Raw genomic sequence first — 15,624 nt, 5'->3', positions numbered from 1 at the left:
ATCAGCAGTTTATATCCTCTCGCAGAAGTTTCTAGGCGTTAGGGGAATGAAAACACCCTCCCGCACTTTCTTTATTGGCTAGGGTACAGAAACATATCCAAGTAGGGGGAAGATACATCGGATTGGTCGAGAAAAACTCAAAGAAATTCGGGATTGGATAAATCTAAAACAAGGGGAAAAGAGGGGTATACAGCCAACTTAAACAATAACAGAAAGAAATTTAGCAAAGAACAAACATTTGAAATAAAAATTTCTCCAACAAAATAGTTCTTTGACTTCGCACTAGGTTGCACTATTGTTGATCTTCAGTAGTGTCCTCTAGAGGAGAAAGTTCACACTTCTTACTTCAAGCAAAACAAAAACACATCAAAAATGACACAGTTCAAAAACTCCAAATTTTCCACGTGGTGACATCTTTTGAGAAGGTAGCGAATTAATAGCGTATATAAAGTTCAGACTTCCTCCAGCAGAGGAGTTTCAACAGGCGCAAATTTTAAATTAGCGGCGTGGAGGTGTACCGCCCGGTACAATAAAAATCAAACCACAATGGTTAAGTTAATAAACTTTTGATATAAACATGTTGAGAGAGGAGCTGGGAAGATTTTATACATTGATTCTGCAACTCCTGAAGGATGGAATAATATTATATAAAATTAAGAATGAATACTGAAAATTTTGATCGAATTCTGAGAGCCATTAGAAACGATATCCATTTATCGGTTTCATGGAAGTACAGATTCTAAATGTCTTTTGAGTCACGAGCTGCTGGTCACCAAAGATTCCCGAGTGCCTCGTTAGTGTGAGCTGTCCATTCTGTAAACAGCAATAATCGTCCCTAACCATTATCATCCTTAATAATTCTGTCTTTAACCTAAGACAGTATACTGTACATACGATCTCAATTTTTCTAGCATGTTAAGAGTCTTTAAAAAATACCTAACTTTAGGAAACACAATTAAATTGAAAAAAGTCCACTCTTCAATACATATATTGTGCCATCTCTCAAGAATGACACTTAATTGGCACAATAATGTAATGAATGGTGGACTTTTTCTCAGTTTGTGTATAGCATCAATACGGATGCTCAATGATCAAGTTACATGTAACTTTAGTAATAGAATTTGCATCTTTATTCAGCATCTCCTTGGACAATGCTTGAAATAAATTTCCCATAATACTGTCTAATATACTTGCTCATTTACTAGGATCAAGAAGAGGGGGTGAATGACCCAAATGCATCAAATTTGAACACAGATCCAGTATCTGAAGATGACTTGCCTCAGGTAATTATCAGCTCATACTAAAATTATGTTGTCAGAATCCTTGTTTTAGTTATCTGCAATGATCAGTTAAAAAAAAAGTTAGCTTCCTTATGTTTGTTGTAGGAGAATGTATAAAGGTAGGTCAACATAAATTGCACTTTTCTTTTTCTTTTCAGAATTACTACTTCATTTTTAACACACTCACAAAAGTTATTAGAGTATTTGACATAGTGTTAAATGAATTTTTTCCTTCTTATAGAAAATGATCTCTTTCTCACTGAGCCTTTGGTTAAAGGGCACCTCCAACTGATTTAGTAGCACATATCTGTTGTGCACCATTTTGTCATAGCATTACCAAATACAGAGCCTCTCAGTCATTTGACCCTCTGTAAATTCATGACTTCACTTTGTCCATTTATACACTCACAATCTTCAGGTAAATGTAAATAGATTACATGTTTTCTAGACATGATAATAAGCTTTTGGGCTTTTATCGTGTCAGAAAACAAGGTAAAATCTTGATGTTTCGCAGAGAATGTTTGCTCTGCGTCTTCAGAAGAAAGTCTCGTCTGTTCACGAGCAAGACTTCTTAAATAAATTAAATAAAGAACCCAGATTATTATAAGTCTTGTTCGTGAACAGACAAGATTTTCTTCTGAAGACCTGGAGCAAAATTCTCTGCGAAACTTAAAAAATTTCTCTTCACATGGCATAAGCCCAAAAGCTTATTATCATGCTAAAAAACATGGCTTCCGATCGAGATAGCTAAATAAAATTCAGGGAACTCAATCGTAAAAAATGACTAGCGTTCCGCCCCAGTGCTGCATGTGCTCATGAGTTGGATACCACACCTTCCTAAGATCCCCCCCCCCCCCCCCCCCCCCCGCTAGCACGCCGGTAGTGACACCACTGCAAGCTATACTTATGATAAGCCCAATGCAGTGCCGACGTACTAGGGGAGGATTGCATCTCCACTTGCTATATATGCCCTCCTGGGATAGCATGACCAATTGATGAGCCCATGCCACACTGGTAATTTTTGACAATCAAGTTTTCGTGAATTTTATTTAGCTATCGCAATCGGAGCTGTATTTTTGGTCATGCTACCCTGGGAGGGGTTTTCTAACTACAAAAGAAAATATCTCACATTCGTAGGATTGTTTCCTCTTATCTTTTTGGTAACTACTTTTGTAAAAAATGCATGGGAGCCAAGATATTTGGGACCAAATGAGTTGGCAGTTCGGTTAGGGTTGCGCAACTGTGAGCTTGCTTTCGGGAGATAGTGTGTTTGAACTCCACTGCCCACAGCCCTGAAGGTTTTTTTTTTTTTTACATGGTTTCCCATTTGCACACCAGGCAAATGCTGGGGCTGTACCTTAATAATTAAGGCAACAGCCAGTTCCTTCTCACCCCTAGCCCTTTCTTATTCCATCACCGCCATTAAGACCTATCTGTGACAGTGTAACGTAAACCCAATTAATTCAGTACAAGAGTGGCTACATGCGAATTAATGGATTAATTGATAACCTTGGCTAATGATCTCAATGGCATGTCACTTAAAACTTTTTTAATTTTGTAGGTTAGTGGGAACTGATTGATATTTTGCACCCAAAGAGATCTATACAATAGATACAGCTCTGTTATTGCTGTTTCCATGCCTTTGGTGGTTTGAAATTATTTGCAGACAAGTCAGTTTTTCATTGTTGTTATATTTGATGGTCTGTTTGTCTCTTGAAACTCAAGGTTGAATGCCTTTACATCCAAAGTTTAATGGGTTTCTCTAGATTTTGTAAATTTTCAAAGAACATAAATCTATGTGTAAAATATTTGGACTGATGTAATGTTCAAGACTCAGATAACAGTAGTATGTCAAAACAAGACTTACGCCTGCAGTCTGACTGAACGTGGGCGAATCAAAAAGTAAGTTACACTTCCAAGTTATGGCCATGTATGAAACCACCTACACATAGACAACACGGCTTTGATAACATACAATGTAAGTTCACCTTTCCACATAGTCCCCGAGAGACTGTAAACATTTCACCGAATGGTCAACCAACTTTTCAATCACCTCCAGCACTATGTAACCATAAGAAAGAAGTTTCCACATATCAATAAACATCAGAAGATGGCGCAGTCTAGTAATTTAATTAACACAACGAGTTTTTATCCAATAAATGGCTACTAGTGTACCTGTGCAATGAACATTTTAACGTTTTAGGACTTGATTCAGCTCAAATTTCAAGATTTTATGAATGCATTTGAACTTGATTTTTACGAGTGTATAGATTAATAGCCATCACAGTAGATTGAAGACTACTCATCACTCAGAGATGAGATTTTACAATTTTGACTCACAAGGGTTATCTTGCTTGTAAATTAGAGTTTTAAACTTACCATTAGATGGATATTAAGGAGTTAATTATACCAATATGTTGTTTTAAAATGTTATATCTCCAAGTTTCTCTACTTATTATGCAGCTGATGATGGTGCCTAAATTAGCGCCAAAACTAGTTCTGCAATAAAATATATGTTGTAAAAAAAACCATCTAACAACAGTGTATTTGTATTGAACAAGGTGGAACCTTAAAGATTTTTATTTCAATTGTGATCTCATTTCAATACGGGCAAATAAGATGAAGTTCCTCACGTTTAATGCTGAAGGTTGGACATTGGCCTTCTTTCGTGGTGGTGATGTGATGTGATGTGCACCCATTACATCGATGTTCTCTTTGTTTCGGGGGTGATGTGGTGGATGCACGTTTCATCCCCTGTGATGATTCGCCGCAGAAACTTGTTGCCCTCCACAGAATACCGTTGCAAAAATGCCAGTGACTATTGGAAACGTTGTCCCTTTTGATCATCGTTGACCGTACGTGGAACCGCTCTTTGACACAGTTTATGACTGCCATATGAAATGTTCAGCATGCTGGCAATTTCTTTCAGTGTTGTGTGCCGATTCTCTGTAATGATCCCATCCATACCGTCAACACTTGCAACAGTACTGGATGTTGCAGGCCTGCCTTCGCGATATTCGTCCGTGAGATCCATGCGTCCAGTGTCAAATTGCTTACACCACTTTACAATACCTGGGCAAAAATTTGCACGCTCGTCATATGCAGCAGTGATCTCACGATGAATGTCCGTGCAATTGAGCCCATAGAAATCTGATTGTTGCACGCACCTCCAATTTGGAGTGAGCATCCAGTTGAAGCGCCATTGAGCCTAGCCCACTTTGTACATGCAACACGATGGGATATCACACCAACCTTCCTATCAGACGTGTCAGCAGTTACTGTAGCTTGCTCCACATTGGCCATGGTCACGACACACAGCGTACTCTCACAGCGAGCTAGTGTAACTTTTTGATTCGCCCTGTTATGTCGTACTCTGCCTACTATGAGTATGCAATCCAAAATGTAGTCTCCTATATGGATCAGTGGTAGGGTATTGGCATCCAGATTCCAAGGTCATGGGTTCAAACCCAAAAGGTGCAGTTGAATTTTTTTTGAAAGGCTGAAGAAGGTCTGTTCAGCAATCCATGTTGTGCGATGTCGGCATGTAAAATATTTTTGCTGGCTCATTTGGTGTTGACCTAAAAAAATGAATTAAACTCTGACATAGATCTCCTAACAGAGATTGATTTCTGTACCATCTGATAGAGTAATATGGAATATAAAAATTGATACTCCAGCAGCCTTGATGGCATCAGGTCAAAATACCTGCTCACGGTAGCTGAGCTCCGGTTTTTCGGGTGAGGCGTGCAAGTCCTGGCCCCTTCTTCCTGTCAGAGTATAGTTTCTGTTCCTCTATGTCCTCCCACTTGACATCCTTCTTGCTGACGGCCTCCAATTTCACTGTGCCTATCCATCGATTCCTTGGCCTCCCTACTGGCCTCTTCCCTGTCGAAGTAATTTCTTGCTGTTCTTGCTCTGTCCATCCTCATAACATGTCCAAAGCATTTTAGCACGCGTCTTCCTGAAAGATCAGCAACAGCCTCCTTCCTGTTTGCTTCATTTCTAATCTCAATTTTCCTGGTCTTTTGGTTCATTGTTCTGATGTGAATTTCATTTCTGTTGACTGGATTTTACTATTAGCCTTGTTATGTAGGGTCACTACTACTACTACTACTACTACTACTACTACTACTACTACTACTACTATTACTACTACTACTACTACTACTGCTACTACTGTTGCCAGATTACCGTATTTCACGGCATAATCGTCGTTTTTATACCAAAAATTTCGAAAAAAATTGTAGGGTGCGACCATTATACGACGAATATTTAGTACCAGTATTTGTATTACTCAAAAAATGTATTTATAACTAAATTGTATTTGATACAAATTTAAGATGCACGTAATACTCGCGTTTATACATCAAAATAATTAAAATAGTCTAAAACAAAATTCATAATTTTTCGCAACAATTCGGCGAACGTTTTTCCAACCTGAAAATAAAAATGAACGTATTAAGTTAATTTGTCATTAATTTGAGTATTAAAGTTAAAATATTACACTTGCAAAAAATTATCGCTTTGTTGTGAAATGCGGACTTACCGGTACGCAATTTATTCCAAATCTTCGGTGTCGCTATCGCAGGTTTCACTATCTGATGTGCCGTCCTCGCCTCTGTTAATACCAGTATCAGATTCTTCGTCTCCCTGCCACACTGCGTCATCTTCGGAACCGTCTAGTGCATTCGAAATCCCAGTCCTTTGGAAGCTCTTGGAGACTAGTTCAGGTGGTATAAGATCCCAACTCTTCTTCACCCACGAGCATAACAAGTCCAAGGGTGGACGCCTGATATTTCCGGCGGGCGTCAATTGCTGATCGCCGCTCATCATCCACTCGTTGTAAAATCGACGTAAGTGGTCTTTAAAGGGTTTATTAACACATACGTCTAGTGGCTGCAAAGCAGATGTTAGGCCACCAGGAATGACTATCTGTCGTGTCTTATTTGTAGTGAGAATTTGCTTCACTTCGTTCACGAGGTGACCTCGGAAACTATCTAAAACAAGCAGAGCTGGTTGTTTTAGTAGTGCACCAGGTCTTCTATTCCACACAGTTTTAACCCAGTCCAGCATGAGTTCTACGTCCATCCAACCCTTTGGTTGCACTCGTACATGAATTCCACGGGGAAACTGTGTATTCTTAGGCATCATTTTCCTCTTGAAAATGATGTAAGGCGGCAACTTTCTCCCGTCAGCTGTAATGGCTAGCATTGCCGTGCATTGCAACTTCTTACTACCGCTGGTTTTCATTAATACACTCCGTGATCCTTTTAGCGCAATAGTGCTGTTGCGAGGCATATCAAAAAAGATTGGAGTCTGATCGGCATTACCGATTTGAGAAAGCAAGTACGAAGTTTCCTTGAGCAAACGTATGACAAATCGGTGAAAATTTACAATCTTGTCCGTGTAATCAGCAGGCAACTTTTGGCTTAGTGTTGTTCTCCTTCGCACTGACAGATTGTGTCGTCGCATGAACCCCTTTAATCCACCCACGAGTCGCCTTAAACTGAGTTACCGGTATGTTGTGTTTGCGCGCTACCTCCTGTCCCTTAATTTGTAACATTTCATATGATACACTGCAGCCATTGTTACGTATTTCACTGACGTAACTAAACACTTCTTCGTCAATTATAGGAAACTTCCCTGTTTTAGGACCTCTAAACGCGCGTCTAGAAGGGTTTGTGCTTTTTAGCTTGTTTTTTACTTTCCGCCAGTCACGCACCAACTTTTCACTCACAGAAAATTTTCTTTCTGCAGCTCTGTTCCCGTGCTGTTCAGCGAAGGCAATTACGCTTAGCTTGAAGCCCGCAGAATAGTTTCTATATTTACCCATAATCGCTTATAAATGCTTCACACGTTAATGTTTTGCGATATAAATGACTTTCCGTAATTGTTCACTATTAAAACAAATTATTTCTGCAAACACCCAAAACACAAATTAAAAACTTAAATTCTCACGCACACATGTCTACAGTATTCACGTAAATCTGAAACGAAATAAATGCATCTGTGATCTGTCCATTCCAGAGCAGCCAATACTGTTAGGCAGCAAGGAAGCATGCAACAATTTATCAGTTTAGCTCGTTGGTTGCGACACACTACTGCATTTGCGCAAAGCTCGCAAACCGGAGCTCTAGCTAGCGCGGTGTAGATCTACTGTATAGTTGACTGTATTCCGAGACGTCAGTAACAAACATTCATTTTTTTCAATTTCTTTTAAACATATGGTAATTAGGTTAATATTTCTTCCCAGTTATTGATGATTTTACATTACATTACTGACGAGTTTATAAAATAAAACTTTAATAGCATTGGATAATAATTATCTTGACTGCTTGGATAGAAGTTTTCATCCCATGCCCGGACACTTATGACGTAGTAGTAAGATAAGAGTCTAGCGATGACAACTGAGACATCGTAAATAATTCGGCTGAATAATTCCGTGGAAATCTGCGTTATCGTCTTGGATTTCACTTCGTGCGCAATAACACAGGAGCCGGCCCCATGGTGTAGGGGTAGCGTGCTTGCCTCTTACACGGAGGCCTCGGGTTCAATTCACGGCCGGGTCAGGGATTTTTACCTGTATCTGAGGGCTGGTTCGAAGTCCATTGAACCTACCTAGCCGGTATTTCCTGGCGACGTTGCCGATAAGCGATAACTTACAGCCTTACGTATTTCAAATGGAAACTCATAATATGTAGGTGGTGAATAAATAGTACACTGTCTCGCGACCACGTTGTCAAACTGCGGATAGCCTACCGGTAAGCATAATATGTAGGTGGTGAATAAATAGTACACTGTCTCGCGACCACGTTGTCAAACAGCCGATAGTCTACCGGTAAGCCATGCGTCGTACATATACCGGTATTATTTATTTATACGTTGTGCAACATGTCGCAAACGTGACTGTGTTGCCAAATTGCCCATAAACCATACAAGTATTTAAATTGCGCATTCATGTGCAACTTACGTTGCAGTTCCATTTACCTTTTAACCAGATTAGTGAACAAAATTTGGACGTGCGACGATTATGTAATTAAAGGTTTAAAGTCTGATTTTTGTATTGAAAATAAAGGATGCGACGATTACGCGGTGGCGACGATTATGCCGTGAAGTACGGTATTCCTTTTCACTATTATCCTGTTAATTTACTAGTTGTTCGAACATTTTACTCCCTAAAATGTGTATTCATAATTCAGACAAGACTTAAAGGTTAGGGACTCTTTCCACTTCCTCTGAATTTGAATTGTTAGCATTTTAATCTTTATTGACTTTTTTTTGTATGTTTTAGGAGCAGGAACAAGAGCAGAGGGCACCAAGTCCAGAAATGGAGCAGATATCAGATGATGAGCTTCCACAGGTAGTATTGGCTAATGTACTTTGTGTTTGTCGGGGTTTGATTTGGAGAGCGAATACTAGTGAGGAAGAGCGACTTACTTTGGCAGCACTCATCATCCTTAGGAGCTCCCTCTCTGGATCTGTGGTCGAGTGTCAGCTTCTGGATCCCAAGATTGCCCGGTTCAAACTTGGCAGAGGCACTCAGGCTTTTATAGGGCAGAAATGGTCCTTTTGACACTTCATGTTATACGATGTCAGCATTTAGATAAAAAGATCGCTGGTGACACAGTTGGTGTTCACCTGACAAGATTAATTAAAATTCTGTCATTGACACCCATCAGAGATTTGTTTCTCTGCCATATGCTAGATTAAAACAATGTCAAAATTGATGTGCAGGCTTCCTTCAAGTCAAAATACCTGTACATGGTAGCTGAGGCCAAACTATTTTTATTATTATTATTATTATTATTATTATTATTATTATTATTATGAGAGGAGAGAAAATGTGCCAACCATGACTGCGACTGTTCTAACAACGTTAAAAGCTTTGGAATAAGTTGGCAGTTGCTCTATCGAAGCAATAATACTCTCATCTTTTTCATCGAGAGAGAAATGATAATTGAATTCAAACCTTCGGTCATTATTAGAACAGTCTGATTTACCATGTGAGGAAGCAGAGCAAAGTCTTTGCAAAATGTAAACATTCTCTACGGTTTGTGCCATTACTCGTGGCAAAAACCCAAAAGAATATCGGGTCTATTATTCTGTGTCATGAAAACATTAATTTTTTTTTGTTGGTATTTTTATGTTGTTGCCTACGTAAGTTGCTCTTCCTTCTTTGCATTGTATATTTTCAATGGACATAAGAATGATTTACCAAGTAAGTTATTTGTGTTTAGAGAGATAGTGGCATGGAAGGGAACACACAGTACGATGACAGTCGGCGTGTTGGAAGGGCACAACAGAAAGACAAGACAAGGACAAACGTGAGAACACAAAAGGACAAGGGCCGGGCTGAGTGGTCAGACTGTTTGGGCGCTGGTCTTCTAATCTTAACTTGGCAGGTTCGATTCTGGCTCAGTCCATTGGTATTTGAAGGTGCTCAAATACGTCAGCATCGTGTCAGTAGATTTAATGCGGGACTGATTTCCGGCACCTCTGTGTCTCTGAAAACCATAAAAGTAGTTAATCGGATGTAAAGGAAAATAACATTATTATTATTATTATTATTATTATTATTATTATTATTATTATTATTATTATTATTATTATTATTATTATTATTAAAAAGGACAAGGACATCTCCACATTTTCATACATTGCACTCTTCAATCCCAGTTTTTAAAATGAATTTCTTCTCAGCCTTCCATTAACATTTACCATCTGCACTCATCTTTGTCTTATGTGCCTTCTCTTTCCTGGGTTTCTGTCGTCTCCTCCTCCTTATCCTTCTTTTCTCGCATCTATCAAGCCCACCATCCTGGTGAAATAGGGAAACAAATAAGCTTGTCGGGGGCCAAGCGGAGATAGAACTGGGATTAACAAGGAGAGGTTTAACCACCCCACCCCCCGTGGATGGGGAACGCAGACAAAGAATACACCCACAGTATCCCATGCCTGTCTTAAGAGGCAACTAAAAGGGGCGACCAAGGGATGCTCAATTTTGAATCATGAAATTACATCTGATTAGTACCATCACACGAGGAACACCATGAGTCAACTTTTCTTGCGATTGGTACCACTGTGCATAATACCATGGGTCTGTGGCTGGATCATTATTGGTTTACAGTACCCGTGTATGGTATCTGCCACTATGATGGAGGCTCCTCTCTGCTGTCCACATTCGGTTAGAACACCCTGAGGAGATAAAAAGAGGCTATCCTCACTGGGGTGTTTCGGCGTGTGGTTGTGGACATCATGGGTCTGTGTTTCAAGGAACACCAGGGGTTTAGGGGTTGGTTATGATTAGTACCACTATATATGAGCGACGCTGTGGGTCCGCGTTGCCTGTGATTAGTACCGACTATGTCGGGAACACCACGGGATAATACGGGTCCCTGTAATTAGTACCCACTATGTGAGGAGCACCATGGGTTTGCGTTACCTATGAGTGGCGCCATTATGTGAGAAACACCATAGGTCTGCGCGTTGTGAAGAACACGGTGAGTACGTTTTTGGAGATTAGTACCGCTATATGAGAAATACTATGGTTTTACTTTACTGGCGGTAAGTGCCATTATGCAGGGCCATTGTCCTGGAATTTGGACCCCTTGAGACAAAAGGCATCATCGATTCAGGATTGTGTTCTGGAAGCAGCCTCTTGGTCAGTATATGCCATTGTTTAAAGATAGTATCTGGGAAGGTGGGGCATTGTGGATCAGGTCCACTGATTGTTTTAACACTTTTGCTTTACTGTATACAGTAAAAGTCCGTTATAGCGAGAATTCATAATGGCAAAAATTTACTCGCTATAACGGATTGTCGTTATATCTGATTTTTATATAAAAGTTGGAAAACCCCCCATGTACATTTAAAATCGGTGTGAAACGGCAATCAGTTTGTTCAAAACTTGCGTTTCCGCAGATGATATCCACACTACGGCTTACTTGGTTGTTATTTTTCGAAATGCGATACTACATGAAAGAGTGTGTTAAATTTCATTCTGAAAACAATATAGTACCGTATTTCTCCGAATCCAAAATGAACCCCACTTTTTCCTTCAAAAAATTTAAATCAGGCTCAAAAAGTACTTTGTAAAATCATATGAATGCCTTTGTTGTACAGTAGGCCTGTGCATTTTTAGACTATTTTTAGACGCCGAACATCAACTTTCATCATGCTTCTTTTTTCTTTTTTTTTTTTTTTTTTTCGGCTGCACTTAAAATTGGCATCATAATACCGAAGAGAACCCGTTGAAAATTTGCCGGCAATACCTATTCCATGCGTTTCTGCAATATGACGATCCTTCAAGTAATTATTCTTGCAGTATATAAAAATGTTACTTTTACTCAGCGTCAGATATAACGGCTACCGCTACATGCACGTCTCGCTTGCCGGGTTTGGCCAAATTCAGCGGCTAGCGATGTATAGGCCTAATCACGGACGTTGAAAGTCAACGAACGAGTTTATTGCGCCACGCTATGGCCATTCCGCCCTTGCGTTTTTTGTGCACGTACCTCACAATTTCATCTTCGACTTCTTTAAAGCATCCTTGTTGCGGACCACTGAATGCATTTTTTGTACAGTAGGCCTAGGCATTTTTTTTTTAGCTCTTTGTCTTGACGCTAACGCCAAATATTGGCTTTAGTTAGGCCTATGCCGTAATTTCTTGCGGCTGCACAATTAGTCTACATTTACAAGTGTTTAATAACCATTAACTTAAAATTGGCATCATAACATTGACTAGAACCCGATGAAAATTTGCTGCCAATATCTTTTTCATGTATCTTTACAATAAGACTATTAATCACGAAAATATTCCTGCTGTCTATAAAACACTATAAATTTTACTAAGCGTCAAGTACAATAGACACGTTATAACTCTGCCACTGAGTAGCCATGGCCTTTCTAAGAATTCGAAGGCTCGCATGTTTTGATGCCATTCTGCAGATTTGAGAAACGTTTTTGTAGAAGCTAATAGAACGCCATACTCGCTTCACTATTTTCTGAGATCCAGTGACGTTACACACAGGCACTGTACAAACGGTTGTCGCGGCAAACGATGTAGGCTATAGTAAAAAGGTGGTTGTTTATTGTCAATGAGTTTTGTGCGCGTGTGAAAAGAATCAGCGTGGTTGCCAGTGGCATCCATTAACTTACTGTTAGGCCGCGAATGCAAGACAACCCTTGAGTTTTCGCATGAGATTCTGAGAAAAAAAGTCTTGAATTAAGAGAAATACGGTACCACTTCAGAGGTTTTTGTGGCAAACACTTCAGTTTTCTTCTTCAAACGGCGTCACCTAACGTAACCGTATATGTATCATGAAATCATATTTGAAACGCATGTAGAGAAGTGATAACCTACTCGCGAAAAATTTACATGTAAATAGCCTTTCCGAAATTTAACTAGATTCGAGAAGATATGAAATATCCTCTGAAATCAGTGATGTACTCTGGCATATCTTGAGGTGTATCACATTCTTACTTAATTTCCGTATATAACATTCAAATCAAGATATCGTTTACTTCAGTCGTTATTTTTAACAAGTTAACAACTGCTATCGGCTACGTTATTTACTCATTTATTACGAAAATGTGTTATCCTCTTTCATTTTGAATTTTCTTTCGAGAACAGCAGTCGACGGGTATTACTAATCAATTCCAACATCGCCTTTGAATGTCGATAAGAGAGCTTGCAAATGCACAAAGTGAGAAAACTATACCGTACTGAAGATGATCAATCGCATTTTGTTGCAAACGTTTCAGTTTTCTTATTCAAACGGCGTCACCTATCCAATCTTAACCGTACTATATGTATGATGAAAAAACACTTCTCTCGCCAGTAGAGAAATGATAACCTTCTCGCTATAAATTTTCATAATAGCCTTTCCGTAATTTAACCAGACGCGAGAAAATATAAACTAAACTCTGAAATCAATTAAGCACTCTGCATATTTCGAGGTGTATCCCATTTTTACTTAATTGCAGTATTTAGCCTCAAAATTAAGCGGTCGTTTAGTCAGCCTTAATTTTTGATGAGTTAACAACCATTATCGGGCGCGTTATTTACGCATTTATTACGAAAATATGTTCCCTTTCATTTTGAATTTTCATGGAACAGCAGTTGACGGGTATTACTAATCAACTCCAACATCCCCTTCGAATGTCGACGAGAGAACTCGGTAGTGCACATAGCGAGGAAATGATGCCGAAGGTAATCGATCGCATGCAATACCTTCGCTGGTGCATAAGTATCGGTAACGGAAAGAATCGCGCGCACTTAATCACTCGTAATAACGGATGCGTCTGTGATAGAGCTCTCTCTGTAACCGAAGGACTATACACAGTTTAATATAGGAATTTTGAAGGGACAGAAAACAATCGTCGCTTTAGCGGAGTTCTCATTATATGCCGTATTCACTATAGCGGACTTCTACTGTAAATATGTGCTCGGAGCCTGTGATTTACTTTTAAAATTCTGATGCATATTAGGTTCATACATGGCCATGGCTGTATTTAAATACTAATATCACCACAACTATTCGCTCAAATAATGCGAAACCAGTACATGAACAATCAGAATTAAATGAACCCGATTGTGATTCTGGTCTAGAATTCTACCATCTCTTTAAGGCAACCTGGGTTCGATTCTTGACACCGACAGTAGTTTAGAAATACAGTACAAGGAATCTTGGAACTGCGTTAACGATGCGTAGTGAAGACAATAGGGGAGCTGTTGCGAGTACTAACACCTAACAAAGAACCAAACCTGCAATTGCTGTCCTGCCGTCATCTTCAGGTCACAAGCTGGGCAGCAGCCACCTTGTTCTCCAAAAGCCAACGCAGTACAAGTAACTATTACAATGAAATTTGCTACATTACAGCAAAAAAATATACTGTAGGAAATATACTCACTTAGTAATGCATATCTGTTTGTTTCATCACATGAGCTTTGCCAAAAGTCATCACCGAGAAATTGATTAGAATGTTTTTAGCCTTAAGTTCATTGTTTTGAAAAATAGGACTTACCCAGGAATTCCCATAAATTGCATTTTTGTGGGAATATCTTGTAATGGACACGTAGATTTCCACTTCCACTCTTCCTTCTGTTTGATTGTTACGGTGCGCAGGAACATTTACAGTTGCAATATTTACGTCTGCTTCATCACTCGTACCATTATCACTAACTTCACTAAGCACAGATACGGTGTCTTCATCACTACATTCACTAGAAGAATTTTCAGATAAATCATAATCTTCATCACAGTCACTGTCTAGTAAGATATCCACAACTTCCCGCTCGGTTATAGCTTTGCACACACTCATCGTTACTGACAACAGCTGTTCAGCTATCTTCAAATACAGTGGTTATTCACCGAAGATAATGTAAATACAGCAATAAGAGACTTCCTTGTAATATAAAGAAGCATTTTAATGCCATCTGTTGAATTAATAATTAATTACTTCCCCGTTTCGTCGATAACATAGGGCACTGCATTGCCCCATCGATTCGGTGGCTACATAAGTAGAGTCCAAGGTAGCCCATCCCGTCGATTGGACAGTTAGGTAAGCCAAGGGGTTAAGTTCATAATCATTTTTCGTCGTCATCTTTTTGAATTCCAGTCAGTGGATTGATTTTTTAAATAATTTTTTAAGATTGTGAGTTGAATCGCTGATTATTTAACATTCATATTCATCCATTCCTTCTTCATCAAGTTTTGAATTCTGGTCCGTGGATGAATTTTCGTATTTTAAATTGTCATTACATTTCGTCTGATTTTGTACCATTAGGGGCCAATAACCTAGATGTTAGGCCCTTTTAAACAACAAGCATCATTATCATCAATATCATCAAGGAGAGGACCCATCTGTTTGAAGACAGCAGTGTATGTATGATGCGGAGATTGCCCTTGTCTCCTCTTTCCCTCACTGATCTCTTATTGTGTTTATCCTACTGTGTGTTCCCTTTCATCTTCCTGTCTTTCTGTATATGACTTGATTTGTCACCTGTCATTCCTTTCCTCTACAAATACCTTGGATATTGCTCTGTAAATAGTTCCTGATATAATAAACATTTTCTTTAAAATAACAAAATTCATAGCTCTAGCCTTTCAGGCGAGCAACTTAATGTTGAAAATATCCTAGCGATACGAGCTACAAATTTTAGGTGAATAAAAAATTATAAAATATGAGAATATATATTTTATTCCTAAAAGTTACAATCTTTTTCTTAATCATCGTTATCTGGTCAATTAGATTAGCAGTTTGCCTTTTTCTACCACTACAAGTGCTAATGTGAGTCGGTGCAGAGTTTCACCTAAGCCCTTATAACTACATTCGGTGTGGA

The 15,624-nt window shown here is 39.1% G+C and overlaps 1 protein-coding gene across 7 annotated transcripts in view; it reads left to right on the top strand.

The window, feature by feature from the left end:
- LOC136886823 (zinc finger protein 567) overlaps positions 1–15,624 on the top strand; it is a 232,683-nt gene that overhangs the window by 169,981 nt on the left and 47,078 nt on the right. For all 7 annotated transcript variants that reach the window (XM_068231005.1, XM_068231004.1, XM_068231001.1 and 4 more), the window contains 2 exons: positions 1,206–1,283; positions 8,572–8,640. In XM_068231005.1, coding sequence (XP_068087106.1) covers positions 1,206–1,283; positions 8,572–8,640 — 147 coding nt within the window. The remainder of the gene's footprint in view (positions 1–1,205; positions 1,284–8,571; positions 8,641–15,624) is intronic.

The sequence above is a fragment of the Anabrus simplex genome, chromosome X (assembly GCF_040414725.1).
Source record: "Anabrus simplex isolate iqAnaSimp1 chromosome X, ASM4041472v1, whole genome shotgun sequence".
In the NCBI taxonomy this organism is placed as follows: domain Eukaryota; kingdom Metazoa; phylum Arthropoda; class Insecta; order Orthoptera; family Tettigoniidae; genus Anabrus; species Anabrus simplex.
The sequence above is the reverse complement of the archived record's forward strand: the minus strand, read 5'-3'. Positions and strand labels throughout refer to the sequence as shown.